Source organism: Scylla paramamosain, chromosome 1 (genome assembly GCF_035594125.1).
Source record: "Scylla paramamosain isolate STU-SP2022 chromosome 1, ASM3559412v1, whole genome shotgun sequence".
NCBI classification, from domain to species: Eukaryota; Metazoa; Arthropoda; class Malacostraca; order Decapoda; family Portunidae; genus Scylla; species Scylla paramamosain.
The window spans coordinates 3,412,501-3,428,920 of NC_087151.1; the positions used below are offsets into that span (position 1 = coordinate 3,412,501).

Sequence of the window (16,420 nt, forward strand, 5' to 3'; positions counted from 1 at the left end):
ATACATCACTCACTCATATGGCAAAACTAATGTATCATCAACTTTCAATGAAGTCCTGCAATGTCGGTCAGTGTGTAGAATAACAGAGGCAAATCAAATTTCAAAGAAGTCCTGCACTGTCAGTCATGGTGTAGAGTCAACTCCTTCAGCTCCAGAATTGAGGCATTTTTCAGCATGATGCTTTTGATTATCAAATTATGGCACAAATACCTTAAATGACTCAGGAGACAATAACATGCATTCACACTACATGGCAGGATTTGCAGCAGCCTGTATCACCACAGAGACAGGAGTCTATAAAAGGTTGCTGTGGAGAAAGTATGGAAGGAATTTCCTCATGAACTTTTCATAAGCTGGTTGAATCTGTTCCACATCAAATGGAAGCAATCATCAAAAGCAAAGGGAATTACTAAGTACTAAGGTATGCCTACTATGCATTTCAGGGGCTGTGTTAAATAATTTTTGGGGGAATAACTCTGTAACAAATTAATGTATTGGAATCATACTTTGACTGAGAATGTTTTAGACACTCCACTAATTTTTGTCACTGTGATTAAATAACAAAATGGATAATAAAGATATTTGCATAGTAAATTTACCATGTACATGACCTATGAAGGTATCAGGACATTGTTGTGACATCATGCTCTACCACACCCTCATCCTTTCCACCACTGAGAGATAATGCTACTGCTCCAACCACCACCAGCATTACTATGGATCTACCTGGATACTTTTATCCAGTACTGGAAAGTTAATATAATGATATTTTTGACAAAAGAGCCTATCATTGCCGTTTACATAACATTATAGTACATTGTGAGCTTATAATATCTATATTAAGCTGAATTCCATTATTTTCTGTTTTTTAATTAATACTCCCTTCTATTCCATTACATTACTTGAAAGTATTATGCACATTTATTATGCTTTTATCTTACTGCAGGTACAGTTTACTGTACCAAATACTTTCATGTTAAAAATTTGCAATGTGTCATTTCCAAGCATGCATCATAGATGAAAGGAAAGGAGACATGATGGGTGAACAAATTAAGCAAACATAATACTCAGGAAACAGTGTATTCTATTTCTTATCGCTATTAAGAAACAAATCCTCCTCTGTGGAGGCAGAGCTAAGGGAGTGGTGTCATAATAACATCATAACACCTTCATGAGTCCCACACCTGGTTGGGTCTTACATGCATTAATTTACAAAAGTAAATGTATTTATTATCCACTTTTGTCACTTGATCATAGTGACAAATATTAGTGGAGCATCTGGGCCACACTCTGTCAAAGTATGATTCCAATTCATCAGTGTGTTAGTTATCTCAGAAAAACAATGTAACACAGCCACTGAAATGCATAGTAGGTATGTGAAAATGGTATGCTTCTAATTAGAGAGGATTCAACTTACATAAGGTTATACAAACATCCCTACAACACAATGAAGACCACTTTTGGTATGCACTGTATTTTCTAAATAATAAGAGGGCAGAAATGCTATAAGTGAAACTGGGTATATTTTCTGACATGTCACAGTGACTGTTCAAATGTTTCATTTGCTTTTATGCTTTGCTTTTAACATTTCCCACTTTATAGTGTATAGAAGACATGTTTTTTTTTACCTATGAAGACATAAATTATATTTTTACTGGGGCAAAATATTTCTTCATATTTATCAAAAAGATGATGACTATGACACAAAAAGAGAGGTTGATAAGTGTATCTCCCAGCTATATAGTAAGATAATGTTGAAATGTATGAGAGGGATGGCAAAAGTGAGAATGACTAGGAATACAAAGATTATGAGTTGCAATCAAGACTTGTGGCAACTCTGTAGTGGGCCTCCCAGAGAAGTATTGTGCTTACTCACATTTAATGTCAGCTTTCTTCACAGAAACTTGTATGGGATCTTTATATCAGACAACATAAAATGTTTACATGTTAAATGTGTTTCTTCATTCTGATGCCCACAGTAAATTTCCCTCTTACTCCTTATTCCACGTTAAAAAATGCATTATAATAAACCTTTACTAAAGGTACACTGTGAATAAGATACTTGGAGTATAGGTGTAAGAAATCTGGTTTATATTGTAAATATGTTACAAAATATTTGATTATACAAATAAAGAGATAAAAAAAAAAAAAAAAATCAATTGATTTCCTTCCACATGCTCTTTCCTTTACAAATATAATACAAATTCATCAGGAATGCTTTGCAAGTCTGTGCAGCTTGCACATAAAAGAAAATGCATAAATAAAAGGAAACTGTGAAGTACAGTTGATTCCTTCTGTTTGTTATTGTAAGGTAAGCTCATCACATCATGTGTGAAATATAACCAAAAGTTCTAAGGTCTTATTTCCATTGCAAAAGAACTGATCATGCCATGGTGATGTACATGCAGCTGAAGCAAGTGCTGATTTTTATAAGTCAGCATGCCTGAAAGTTTTCCAATCATCAGGACCTGTGTTCAGTTCACTTTTTGTGACTGTTCTAGAACGAGAAAAGTATCAATTTCTGTATCACATTTATCTTATGAATCTGACAGGGAAGGCCTTTAGAATGGTACAGCATATAACAATGAGGTAATGGTTCAAGCAGGGAATTTAGGAAGGCACTCATGCTTCAAGAGGGACAGAATGTCACTGAAGGATAGGGAAAGATAAGGGCAGACCTCTGTGAGCACAACCACCAACAATGTCAGAAAGAATATAAAAACTTAATCATCAGGATCATTAGATTATCACCAAGAAGACTGCTGACAATGTCAAAGTGTCACCTGGAACAATTCATGAAAACTTCTCATGTAATTAGAACATTCACAGTAATGGTTCTAAGTTCATTCCTATGATCCTGATCCCCAAAGAGAAGCAGTACTATGGCAAAGTCTGCAAGAACTTCCATCAGTACAACAGGGATGACACATGTCAAGGATCATTACTAGTGGCAAGAATCGTGATGAAGGGTATGAACTAAAAATTATACAACAGTCTTCAAAGAGGGCAAGGTAAGTTGAAAGCATAATCATGTATGTTTTTTTTTTTTTTTTTTTTTTATTAATGGTTTGTATATGTACACCTTCAATTCATCTTGATTTGGCTTTTCAATGACTTGTTAAGTCTATGTCATGTGGCATAAGAAAAATATTTGGCAAATGTAACCTGAACTGTGGCATGATGAAAACTGGATGCCCAATCATGAAAACACACACCATAGTGCATTAAAAACAAGCATTATTTATCTATTTATTTTTATTTATTTATTTTTTTTATTTATTGTTTTTTTTTTTTTTTGTTTACTTGGCCAGCATAGGTAGAAACAAGAAAAAAGTGTGTTACAGCAGTCTAGACCATATTTCAAAAGATGATGTGAAAATCTAAATCAGATGCAATTTTTGCTTTTTGAAGATATAGTCTCTGAATGATTTTTTTTTACTGAACCTACAAGATAATCCCAGCACACTTCCACAATTATTCCCCTTCAATGTTACTATTTTTAAAGTACGACCTCCTGCCAAGGGCAAGAAAACTGATTAATTAAACTGCCTCACCCTAAACTTTAGGGCCTAAAGGTAACAGTGAATGCACAGAGTTCCACAGTTTACCATTTAAAGGGGTGAAAGAGTAGAAAGAGTAGAAAGTAGACAGATGTTGCTTGTTTATGTATTTGTTATTTTGTATTTTGCATGCTGTGACACAGTGACCACTTTCACAATGACAGAAATATATTTTACATAAAAGTAACAAGTCCCACAGTAAGGAAGCAAAACATGCACTCAGCCAGCATCAGTACTTACTATTATGTGAAAGATATGCCATTCACATGTTCACATGCTGCCTATGTCTCCAAGTATTCCAGAATCAATCTCTTAAAGCCAAAATGGTGCAGTTTTACATAAAACACCCTCTTCACTGTCACATATCAGGCTGAAATATTCTGGTCATATTTTCAACCATGCTTATCCACACCACACACATTCAGCAGATTATCTGTCCTATTTTTCTGCTGGATTCATTAGTGCTATGGGTGGTTTCACAGGTTGGCCCAGTAATTTTGCCACTTGAGGACATATGACCATGGCATCACTGTCACCAGGCTGATGCTCTCACACAATGATTAGCCTACACATTATTCTTTTAATATGTGCAGCAAACTGACTATATTCCCAATAAAACCATTATCTTTTTTTTTGTAAGAGGCTAGTTTACCTGTTTGTATTTTCATAATCCAGTATCAGGACTTTTTTTTGCAGGACTCAGAGGATACTAACATGGCTGCACTACATCATGATGAAACAAACTATGTGGAATGTGACTGTTAGACTGTTAGAGACCATTAGTTCAAAATAACTTGTTCATCCCCCTGCAAAAGCTAGAAATTCCCTTATGGAAGAGTAGCAGGTGTATGTAATGTTATTTGTGAGAAAAGAACTTTTGCAAATGAGGAAAATGAGGGCTTTACTGTGTGGAGTCCAGAATAAGTGGTGGAAAAAGATGAAGAGCACACCTTTTTAATTTAATCATTGTAGGCATGGGCCAATTCCTGCAGCTGATATTCACAGTGGCTGTGATTTGCCCTTTTCATCTTCTACTACTAGTCATTCATCTATCTCTACTAGTCACATTTCACAGAGATGACACATAGCATACCAAGATTTTAGGTGGAATCTCTACTCAGATATTTTACACTGTATATGTACAATTACTCAAAAAAAAAATCCTGACAAGAGTGAATGCAAGCCTTCACAATGGATCGGGTGACTGATAGAGTGCAAGTGTTGTTGATAAGCCTGCTTGCCTCAATTATCTAAAAAAATACCAGTGCTTCATTTCTTAATTTGAATCCTGAATCAAGGATTACAGACTGATAAAGAATTGATGTAAGATAACCCTACAGTTTATGGTCAGTAGTTAATATGGAAACCTCACAGGCAAAACATCTTAATGTCACCCTTATCACTACTTATCACAAGGTACTGTTTCAATCCAAAATTAAATTTCAAACACCACTTTGGTTTAGTTAAACCGGGGATACCACCAGACCCACCATTCACTTCATATTTTCCATATATCTTCCTCACTTGCACAAGTTGTGTCAAACTGTCCTGCAACACTTGAGGTTGGATACTTTTTTTGAGCAACTGTACATACATCTCACAGCCCTTTTATTAAAGATAATTTTTCCAATATCTATTAGATACACACTGATAGACAAATAAAAAAAATATAACAGTGTTTTTACCCACCAATATTTGGTATCACACCAGCTGATTACCAACCTCCTGCTCATTGAAATGCAGCTCTTACTGCCAGTTTGTCTAGTTATATCAAAACATGAGACCAGTCAATCACACACAACGAATATGCGGTTGTTGCTGCTGCTGCTGCTAGAATTTGCATAATAACTGTGCTCCTTGTCATTTATCAGTTTTTGCTGCAATGAAAATGTTCACTCCTCACCAGCAGTGTCATCAAGGAAGATATATTTTATTCCTATATCAAATCCTTGTAGGATTTTTTAGTAACAGCCTCATCTACACAGCTGTTCTGCAGTACCACAATACCATGTTGGTCAGCCATATGATCATCCTGTAAGCCTTTCATGTCAATAAGCTATCAAGCTTCATCATCACATGCTTGTGACCCAATAACATTTACCTCAAACACTAAGGGTTGGAATAAGAAAAATAATATATATGCATACAAAGAGCAGAACAAACAAGTACATTTACTATGATGTTAGTGTCAAGAGTTTCTTGAAATCTGAGTCTCATTTAAGTTCTGAATAAAAAAAAAGGATAAAGCTTGTGTAACTTGTATTTACACAAGACACCAGATCTGAGACAAGCAGCCTTTTATTTACTTTTAAAAAGAAAAAGTCAAAACACTGGAATGTGGAGGAGACAGGGTGAGTGACATAAGAGGTAATATGTGCAGTGCACTATACCCAGCACCTACTCTTTAGGAGGGTAAATGGTAATTTTTTCCCCACCACAAGAAATGCCTAGCCCTAGATGTTCAAATAGCCTCTCATCATCATTGCCATTCCTTCCTCTTCCTTCCCATCAGTTTAAAGCCATTACTATGAACAATAACACTACACCAAGGAACAGAATAGATCATAAACAAATAAATAACATCTTCAGTACTGCTCAAGTGTGCTAAAAACACTGCTTGACTTATGAGCCACTGTAATGAGATACCTTACGGCCTGTTGGTTTGTGAAAGGATTCAGTGTTATGATCTGTGTTCCGAAGAAAAGGGCACTAACCTCTAAATCCTTTGGACAAATTGTACAAAAGTATGAAAGTGGTCCATATTTAAAATGCTACCTGGACAATAACTGCTTTCAGCCCAGTCAAGATTTAGAAGTAATACAATTTTTTAATTCCACTTAGTAATATAAAATCATTATATTTAACTGAATCTAAGTGACATTTTATCTGGTAAAAACAAAGGCATGTTATTTTGGATCTTGTCACCAACTTTAAATCAAAGAGACATCAGAGAAAAGTTGTGTGTGTGTGTGTGTGTGTGTGTGTGTGTGTGTGTGTGTGTGTGTGTGTGTGTGTGTGTGTGTGTGTGTGTGTGTGTGTGTGTGTAATACAAAATGTACTGGTAATTTAGTAACCAGATCTAGATTGCATTTATGATTAAATGAGTGTAGATTAAAATAAATGAAAGAATATTAATATCAATCTCTTCCCAAACATTTTCAATATTATAAATCAATGCTATTGTTATACTGAAAGAAGCTATGCAACAATGAAGGTAATACTAGAAAAAAATGAAAAAAATGGCACTTACCTGATCTTGGTTGGCTGAGCTGGATTTCTGTAAGGAGAGCGGCTGACCTAGCTGGGCCATGTCCACAGTGGAGAGCCCTGGTGCTCCTGCATGTCCAACTGACATGGGTGGCAAAGGAGAATCCACATGTAACACAGCAATGCTTCCACCACCCACACCAATGGTGGATGGTACAAATATGTGAGGTGAGGAGGTAACAGCCTGAGCCTGAGGTGTTGACTGATTAGCATTTACAGTGCCAGAATTCTCCTGTTGTGTAACACTCCTTGTGGTTTCATCCTTCACTAATCTGTTATCTACTGAATGCTCCATATCTGTCAGCTCATCACCATCATTAATGCTTCCTTCACTTTTACGCTTACGCCGAGCTTTCATTCTGACTGCTATATTTTGTCGACGCTGAGCACGTTGTTCTGGAGTTTCACTTGCTCTTCTTTTCCTCATTCGTTCTGCAGCCTTTACACGACGCACACTTTTAGATTCAGGACTCTCATTGGCTCTTCTTAATCTCATGCGTTCAGCTGCACGCCGCCTATCTGCTTCTCTCTCTTGCGAGGTCATAGTTGCACGTCTGTTTCTTGCTCGATTAGCTGCCTCTAATCTTCTCCTTACCTTTTGATCTTCATCCTCAGTTGCTCTTTTGCGGCGCATTCGTTCTGCTTCTCTTATTCTACGCACTCGTTTTTGATCATCTGACTCTGTTGCTCTCTTTTCCCTCATACGTAAGGCAATTCTGACTCGCCGTTCTGCTTGAGCTTCTTCTGATAGCTTAGGACGGCGACGCTTAGGATTCTGAGACATTAATGATGTACTGTTTGTTTCACTAACTTCTGCTGGCTGAAGCATGACCACTTCTTCTGATTCATTTTCATGAGGAATATTGTCATTGCCAGTGCCTTTGTTCATGGCTTGTAATGATGCATTGACCTGGATGTTCATCATCAACAACTCTGTGGAAATTAGTTGCAATTATAATTAATCATTAGAAAAAAGGAATGCAATGCCCTTACAAATACACTAGGGTGGTCCCAATGAGAAAATCGGTTGTCACAAAAATTTCTAGAATCTCATTTAATATTTTTTTACATATGACACATTAATCACTGCATTAACACACAGTAAAGGCTTGTTAGTTAACAAATGATATATAAGATCATAAGGTAATATTCATGTAGTTTCAATTTCCTTCAAAGCTTGCAGTTAATATTAAGAAAGGCTAATAAAACAGAGAAATTTAATTTACAAAGACAACACTATACTGAAAGAGCTGCCAGAATGTTGATAAATTCCTGCCATTCCCGTGCAAAGTTTATGAAAGACAATACATGCCATGCCTTTGATATGTGCACATTTTCTAAGCAATACTAATATTCTATCTGATGAAGAGCTCATGATTTTTATAGAATTATATATTCCCAGGCAATGCACACACTCTTATATACAGTGAGGTACAATGTACAGGAAAATAAGAAAGGTACATATCCAGTTGATTTTGGGGGCTCTTTGTGAAAGACATACAATGTCCTTCAGGAAAAACTTTTCTTGGATGAACACGACTGTTTATGAATTTCAGTTTTAAATAACCTAACAATCTAACCCAAACTAATGAACCATTTCAAGAAGCATTAATTCCACAGAGAGAGAGAGAGAGAGAGAGAGAGAGAGAGAGAGAGAGAGAGAGAGAGAGAGAGAGAGAGAGAGAGAGAGAGAGAGAGAGAGAGAGAGAGAGAGAGAGAGAGAGAGAGAGAGAGAGAGAGAGAGAGAGAGAGATTTTTCAGTTTTACTATCTTTCACAGCCAATGCAGTTAAATCAAATGTCAATTTTCATTTAATCTTCATGTCTTTCAGGATAAAAAAAAAATAAAATAAAATAAAAATAAAAATAAATAAATAAAAATCAAGTTTGATTTTCTAGAATTGATAAACAAAAGGCTTCCTTTTCTAGAGTTGGGAAACACAAAGGCTTCCTTTTCTAGAGTTGAAAACAAAGGCTTCATTTTCTTGAGATGAAAACAAAACGCTCTTTGAGAGCTGTTTCAATCATAATGAAAATTATTCTCTACTCAAAGACAGCATGAACAGTATGAGAATTTAGTGCTGGAAAAGTAAGATACCCTATAATAGTGGTGTTTATGATACCATGGATGAATTCAAAAGAAGAAAAAAAAAAATGCAAGAGATACATGTGTACTTATAGCTCCCTAAATCTCCTGCCATGCACATGATGAGGGAAAGATTGGTTGTGGCACTAGATAATCTTGGCATCAAGTCCTGCCCATATTCCATTATTTATAAAATGAAAACAGTTCTGAAACAAATATTTCATGCCTTGAAATATTTTTACACATATCTACAAAATAAATAAATATATAAATAAACAAAATTAATAAAAATAAAAACAAAATAAAATTGAATAAATGAATAAATAAACAAAAAAGCCCATCATAAGACCATCTTAGGTCCAAAGCTTTTAACTCCTAAATTAACATTACAGCCATGATAAACATGAAAGCTTACAAAAGTGTGGTGTTTATTAATTTTAAAATCATTATGAACATCATTTGGTTATCCACCTGGAATTATTTCTCACCACAGACCTTAGGACTGACAAACATATGATTGTACAATTGGAGATTTTCAACCACCACAGGAATTTTCAGACAGATTAACCAGATTTAGCTGCTTTTAAGATCAACACAACAGTGGTAAAACATGACAGCAAATACCTTAAGAGAAGGGTGAGTGCACAGGCAAAACTAACATGAAAAGATTGCGTTTTATGTAAGCAAGAAAAGTGAGCAGTTGATGCAAATCTACACATGAAAAGGGGATAATTCACACATGGAAAAGTTCTTTGCTATAACTGGACAGTTTCAGATAAAACAAAATTGCCATGGATCCAACAACAAAATACAAGCTTTTCAAATAATTTTTGCACTCAAAGTGGCTGAATGAATAATTACAAATAAAGTAGCCATGACCTTGAATAGACTGATATGGTCACACAAGGTATGGCTACAATCAATGATGAAAAAAAAAAATACAATGGCAGTAAAATAACTATAAATGTGAAAAACTCCATATTACAGGACTGTTACTGGTCAATGTTAACTAACACACTTTTTACATGAGAAAACATAAAGAAAAAATAAAAAAAAAATTTTAAACATGTATCTACATGTACTAATGGCTAAGGTTTTGAGTGCAATGGCAATGAAGTCATGAACAAAGGGAATGGAGGCAGACCTGTATATTTGCCAAGTTGAAATTCACTGCAATCAGACTGCGATGTCATGGTAAGTATATAAAGTAAAAAGTAAAAATGATTTCTCAATATAATAATGATTGCCTGATTAGATATTCTGGCAGCACAAAAGTATGAGTATACTATGCCATATGGAATGGTGAATGGCATCAAATGATCATTGTAAAATAAACTATCACTCCCTCCATGTGTGGCTCCAGTGTTCAGCCACATGAAATTCTGGAGTTTCAAAGGCAGCAGAAGCAGCAATCATTACTTATTATGACAGAATATATTCAAAGGTCTTACATATCTGAGTTTTCAGAAAGAGATTTAATACATACATATACAAACACATTCAAAATTGGCAAAATCCAAACTGTTAACTCGAGCACAGAGCCACTCAGATGGTTAGCATCTGACAAAGATTCTTAATCCAACTCTAGCCAGACAATTTCTAACCTAATCTTCTAAAATATCTTTCCTCCTTACACACACACACACACACACACACACACACACACACACACACACACACACAAAAAAAAAAAAAAAAAAAAAAAAAAAAAAAAAGGGAAATGTATATGGAAGGTTTATATGCATAAATCAGTTACCTGATTTTCTAACTGATCTGTATGATTAATCTATTCCCATGTCATTCAATTAAACAAGATCTTACTATACTGCTATTACTAATACCTGTAATATTGCTATTTCTAATAATGCTAATGCTACCAGTGCCATCACTACTACTACTACTACTACTACTACTACTACTACTACTACTACTACTACTACTACTGCTATTTCTACTCTCATGTTCCAAATCAGTTATCAATTATATTAATCATGAAGACAGTCCATGTACAGCATGGAAGCAAGGTACACTAGAATATTGATTCAGATGATGAAAGGAAGAAAAGCTGCAGTTGGATAAAGGTATAAGACAAAGCAGGATACGGGAATAAATTAGGAAGATATACAAAGACCAGAATTTTTGCTTTGAACCATGTCTGTGAAAAAAGGAATCAGCAAAAGGCAAGGATGTGCTTTGGGCACTCACAGATTCAGAAGCATAAATAAGAACAGAAAAGGATTGGTCATGAACTGTTTTGTCACTGCATGGCCTATGTTGTGAAGAGTTTGAGGGAGTAAAAAATTCTGATGCAAATAGAACATGTGTTCAAATGATGAACAGCATGTATGAGTGACTTTCTTTTAGAGAAGGATTGCATAATGCATAGTTATTCAGTGTTGATAATGTAAAGATATATGGTGTTATAAAAGAGGTAAATACAAATATGCTACTGGAGACTTAAGACTGGTAAGTGATGATATTTAAGAATGTAATCTGAATCTGTTGCTATCTGCAGATGATACTGCAATGGTTATGGATTCTGAGGAGAGAAAGAAGCTGTTAGGAGTTTGAAAAAGGGTGTATGAAGGGGGAAAATGAATGGAGAAGAATGAGGGTGAACATAAAATACTGAAATGTACTGCAAGGATGGCAGATAGCAGAATAAATATTATTTTGAATAGTACAGTGCTTGAGGAAGCAGACTCTTTCAAGTATCTGGAGGATGTACACTGTTTCAAGTATCCAAGATTGCATATTATGTGCTGGGAATGATAGCAAAAGATTTTGAGGTTGTTTTAGCATGAATTATGCAAAGCATGTGAGAGGAATGAACAGGGTGGGTGTTCAGTTACCAATCACTTGGAATGAATGTAAATACAAAGTGGTGACCCCAGATGCATTGTATGAGGCTGTTCACAAAGAGCTCACATATTCAATTGTTGTCTCTTAAATACATTCCTGTTTTTCCTCCCTTCTAGCCTCACTTGTACTACATCCACACACATCCAATCACTGACCTTGGGAAGAATTTAATCTCTGTTCACTCTCTACACCTCACCTCATTGTAGGAAAAAGGTAAAGAGAAAGAGGATCCCAATCCCATCATAACCTCCCTTTCACTCATCCTCTGTGACAGGTCAGGGTTACAGACACAAAAGCTATGTCTCATGTATGAATGCTGGATATATAATTAATAACATAAGCTGATTGTAGCACATAGTATAGACTGAAATGTGGTGAGAAGTGGAGCCTACATATGCCTACACTATAATAATAATAAATAATAAATAATAATAATAATAATAATAATAATAATAATAATAATAATAATAATAATAATAATAATAATAATAATAATAACAACAACAACAATAACAACAACAACAATGTAATGGAAAGGTGAGTGAAAAAAAGCAAAATATTTAAGACAGTATGAGGCTCAACATGACTATTACTACAAGAATGTACACAGTTAGATCTTCAGTAAAACAAATGTGGCAAGGCTGTATGTACAGGTCAGATATATTCCTATAGCATCTCAAAACCCTATTTAATATACTGCTCATGAGTAGTAACAATAAAGCACACTCATAAGGAATTGTCAAGCATAAAAAAGTTTATTGAAGAGAAGCAATGGATGAGGTGGAGAGTATGACTGGACAATGCGATGAGATACATATGTATGGCAATGCAAAGGAGAACATGATTCAAATTTAGGCAAGTTTGTGGTCATAGTGATAAGATATCTATGTGATTAAATTTGCTTCAAAGAAAACTGAATTAAATGAAAACAAAGAGTGTGGATTATAAATAATGAAAAGCCCAGATACTTTCTAAACAGTCACTCCTCATACCACAAGATGCCATTCACAAGACTCCAGACTCCAAGATAAAGTGTGTATATCCCAATGCACTCCCATACAGAGGAGCATGTGCAACAAAGGAATATGACCACAAATTTTGGATAAGACCACCAAACAACTTCAAGCATATATATAATATATATATATATATATATATATATATATATATATATATATATATATATATATATATATATATATATATATATATATATATATATATATATATATATATATATATATATATATATATATATATATATATATATATATATATATATATATATATATATATATATATATATATATATATATATATATATATATATATATATATATATATAACAAAGTAAATCTAGAGCACAAACACTGAAGCAGATTAAGAACCTGAAATTTAGTGAAGGATATCGTGTTGCATGTTTATGCTACAGGGTGTATACCTAATGTAGCTAAGCAAGAGAGAGAGAGAGAGAGAGAGAGAGAGAGAGAGAGAGAGAGAGAGAGAGAGAGAGAGAGAGAGAGAGAGAGAGAGAGAGAGAGAGAGAGAGAGAGAGAGAGATAATGATGTCTAAATATGTACACTGCAAGAGGCAAGTGGTAGCAAAGTCATAATACTGTAAACAAATACAAGGCACATACAAAGCAGGAGGCAGCAGCTAAGATAAGGAAATCTATTGGCATCATCAGCTCCCTACCTTAAGGAAATACTGCTCCTTAAAATAAATAAATGATATAAAAATTGGGCTTTAGTAATCTCATAAGGAAAACTTCACACTATTTTAGTTTCCTGCTGCAGCAATTACAGTTCTATTTCATCTGATGTATTCTCTTTTGAAGGTATGGCATGAAGCAGAGGAAACAACCAATTTTTTATCTACCTGAAAAGAATTACAGACACCACTTTCATCTCAGGTAAAGGGACTCCCTCATAATATCCTTTCTGCCATATAAATATATGCTGTGGACATAGCTCATATTGTAAGGATTCTTTTAGCAAGTGATTATGATCATGAGGAATTACATTCAGTTCAAAGAGTGAGGCAGAGACTGAGCAGAAACACAATCTGGTAAGTGGTAATATAAAACATAAACATTTTGAATTGTGTGATCAGCAAAACATATTTCACCATCACTGGCTGAAAAAAAGCTAATACCATTTCATTAGTCTCATCATTATGTGTACTTCACAGGAAAGTAATTACTTCGTTAGTTACAAGTTATTCCTTATAACTTACTCATAAGGAAATGCTTCACTGATATCCATACTTATAGCAATAACCAAAGAGGACAGATGTGCTGCCAGGAAGAGAGGAAGAGGTGACAGCAGCAGACTGGATAAAGTACAAATGCAGGGACAGAATTGTAAGAGTGTAGCCTAGGATCTGTACACTACAATTACATAACTAGAACTAGATAAACACTTTTACACAGGCTCTTAAGTGGAATCTCTTTGCTGTTATTTGCATAGAATTAGGTTGCATCCATCATACTTTGGCTATCCAGAGAACAATAACAATTCAATAAGTCTAAACCTATCTAAAAGGTAAGAAGAAATGTTTTTTCATTAGTCATATACTTATCAGAGAGGAGGATACAGGATTCTATAGGAAAGTCTAACTCCAGAGGAATGTGACATTTGTCATCCTAATAAAGTGAACCAATACAATACAAAAGTATATCCTATACCTCAGATTGCAATGAATACAGTTTTTTTTAATACAGCTCATATGACTGCAATGTTGCAGCACCTTCCCTCCCCTTTTTTAAAATAAATCAAAATCAATACAGCTTTTATCATGAAAAGGTCTTTTGCTCAACCTCAGCATCAGAATCCAAGCCTTAAAAAAATGTTCTGCTGTACATAAGAACACAAACTGTAGTGTATGGAATGCTGTATACAGGATGAACAGTAGCAAACACATAGTGAGAAATGAAGTAGCGTTATAATTGTGAATTCTGACTCGTGACAAAACAGCAAAATGAGTAACAGATTACAAAAGGTACTGTTATCATTTTGAGTGTTGTTTGGTGAATGTGCTGATAAGGAGGTTTGAAAGAGTCAAGAAGTGATTTTTGAGGAATAAAGTGAGGCTGTTTCAAGTAACTAGGTTTGCTATGGATAAAAAATGTAATAAATAAAAATGTATAAAACTTTTTACAATTAAAAGACATAGAAGAGAAGATTAATGAATGAAGCAAGAAAAATGTGGGGGGAAGGAAAGATGTACATTTACTTCCAGGTTGCTTGAAATGAACAAAGAAAAATTTGTATGATATATTGATACTGAAAGTACTGCACAGAGTTGAAATAGGGGCCACTGGAGGAGCAGAGGTAAGACAGTTGAATGTAATGGATATGAGTTGTCACTGAAACATGTGTGGAGTAACAATTATATGGATAAAGTGAAAGACGAGGAAGTGCAGAGATCTGCTTCAGCAGAGCAACATGTGTTACTAAGGTTTTTAGCAAGTGAAGAGGATGGAAAAAAGTGGCAAAGAAAATAATTGGACTGGATATGATACTCATAAGTATATTACTAATGGAAATCCACAAATAGGATGGACAGATAGTGTAAAGAAAATGTTAGAAGACAGAAAGATTTATGTGCTGTGAAACCATAAAGAATGGTTGCTCATGACAGGGCTAAAAGGATGTCAGTTGTAAATCTATGATCTAGTCCAATAAATTCATTAGATCAGATGCAGAAAAGGGGATGAGTCTATTACTATGTACCAGGACTCAGTTCTGCTGTCTGCTCCTGATGCAGAGACCCTGACATGCTTGTGCAACTGCCCCTTATGGAAGGGTGATCAATGTGGATCTGTCCTCACCTCTCTTATGTAACTGCCTTAGTGTGTGTGTGTGTGTGTGTGTGTGCGTGTGTGTGTGTGTGTGTGTGTATCAGGTAACCCTCTTTACATGGATGTCAGCAGCCTAGTTACATAAAAAAAAAAAAAAAAAATGTCATCATGCTTGTCTGCCAGAGGTTTCCAGTGTTATAATGCTTGTAAGAAACAACATGCAATGTGGTGTACATAATATTTACAAAATTCACAAAATTATCATGAAGACAATAAATCAAGAATGCAAATGATGCAAAGACAAAAACCTATTGTTAATGCATTTTCCCCAACACTGAACTATTTCTATCACAATGATGTATATTGTGACCAAATACACTGATAATTAGGAAGAGATATCCTAAGTGACAAATAGCTGCTGCGAACTGCCAGCACTGAATTATTGCTAGCGCCATTGACCACCAAATTATTTCTTCATTGGCTTTAGTATGGCCTTGTCATGAGCTGGACTTGCTATAGTCACAATAATCCTATTGTTCTGGCTGGTCCTAAGTGTTGGGATGATGCTTATGATTTCCTAACAATTGTTTGTCCTGTCCAATATGGAATACAGGCACATGATGATGATTTTGGTTATGATTATGACAATGATAATGACAAGGATGAAAATAACCATAATAAAAAAATATATATATCACCATCTGTGAGAGAGTGACAGTTTGCATCTGTTATCAGTCCCTTAGGTGATGCATGAAACTACATTCCCAAACCTAACTTGCTGTATGTGATAAAGTCTATGTAAAAAGTATCATAGATTAAAGTTCTCAACTCCTTCCTGAAAAT

The 16,420-nt window shown here is 34.9% G+C and overlaps 1 protein-coding gene across 7 annotated transcripts in view; it reads right to left on the minus strand.

Moving 5' to 3' along the window:
- LOC135114169 (uncharacterized) overlaps window positions 1–16,420 on the minus strand; it is a 43,415-nt gene that overhangs the window by 14,793 nt on the left and 12,202 nt on the right. For all 7 annotated transcript variants that reach the window (XM_064030354.1, XM_064030013.1, XM_064030181.1 and 4 more), the window contains one exon: window positions 6,811–7,760. In XM_064030354.1, coding sequence (XP_063886424.1) covers window positions 6,811–7,760 — 950 coding nt within the window. The remainder of the gene's footprint in view (window positions 1–6,810; window positions 7,761–16,420) is intronic.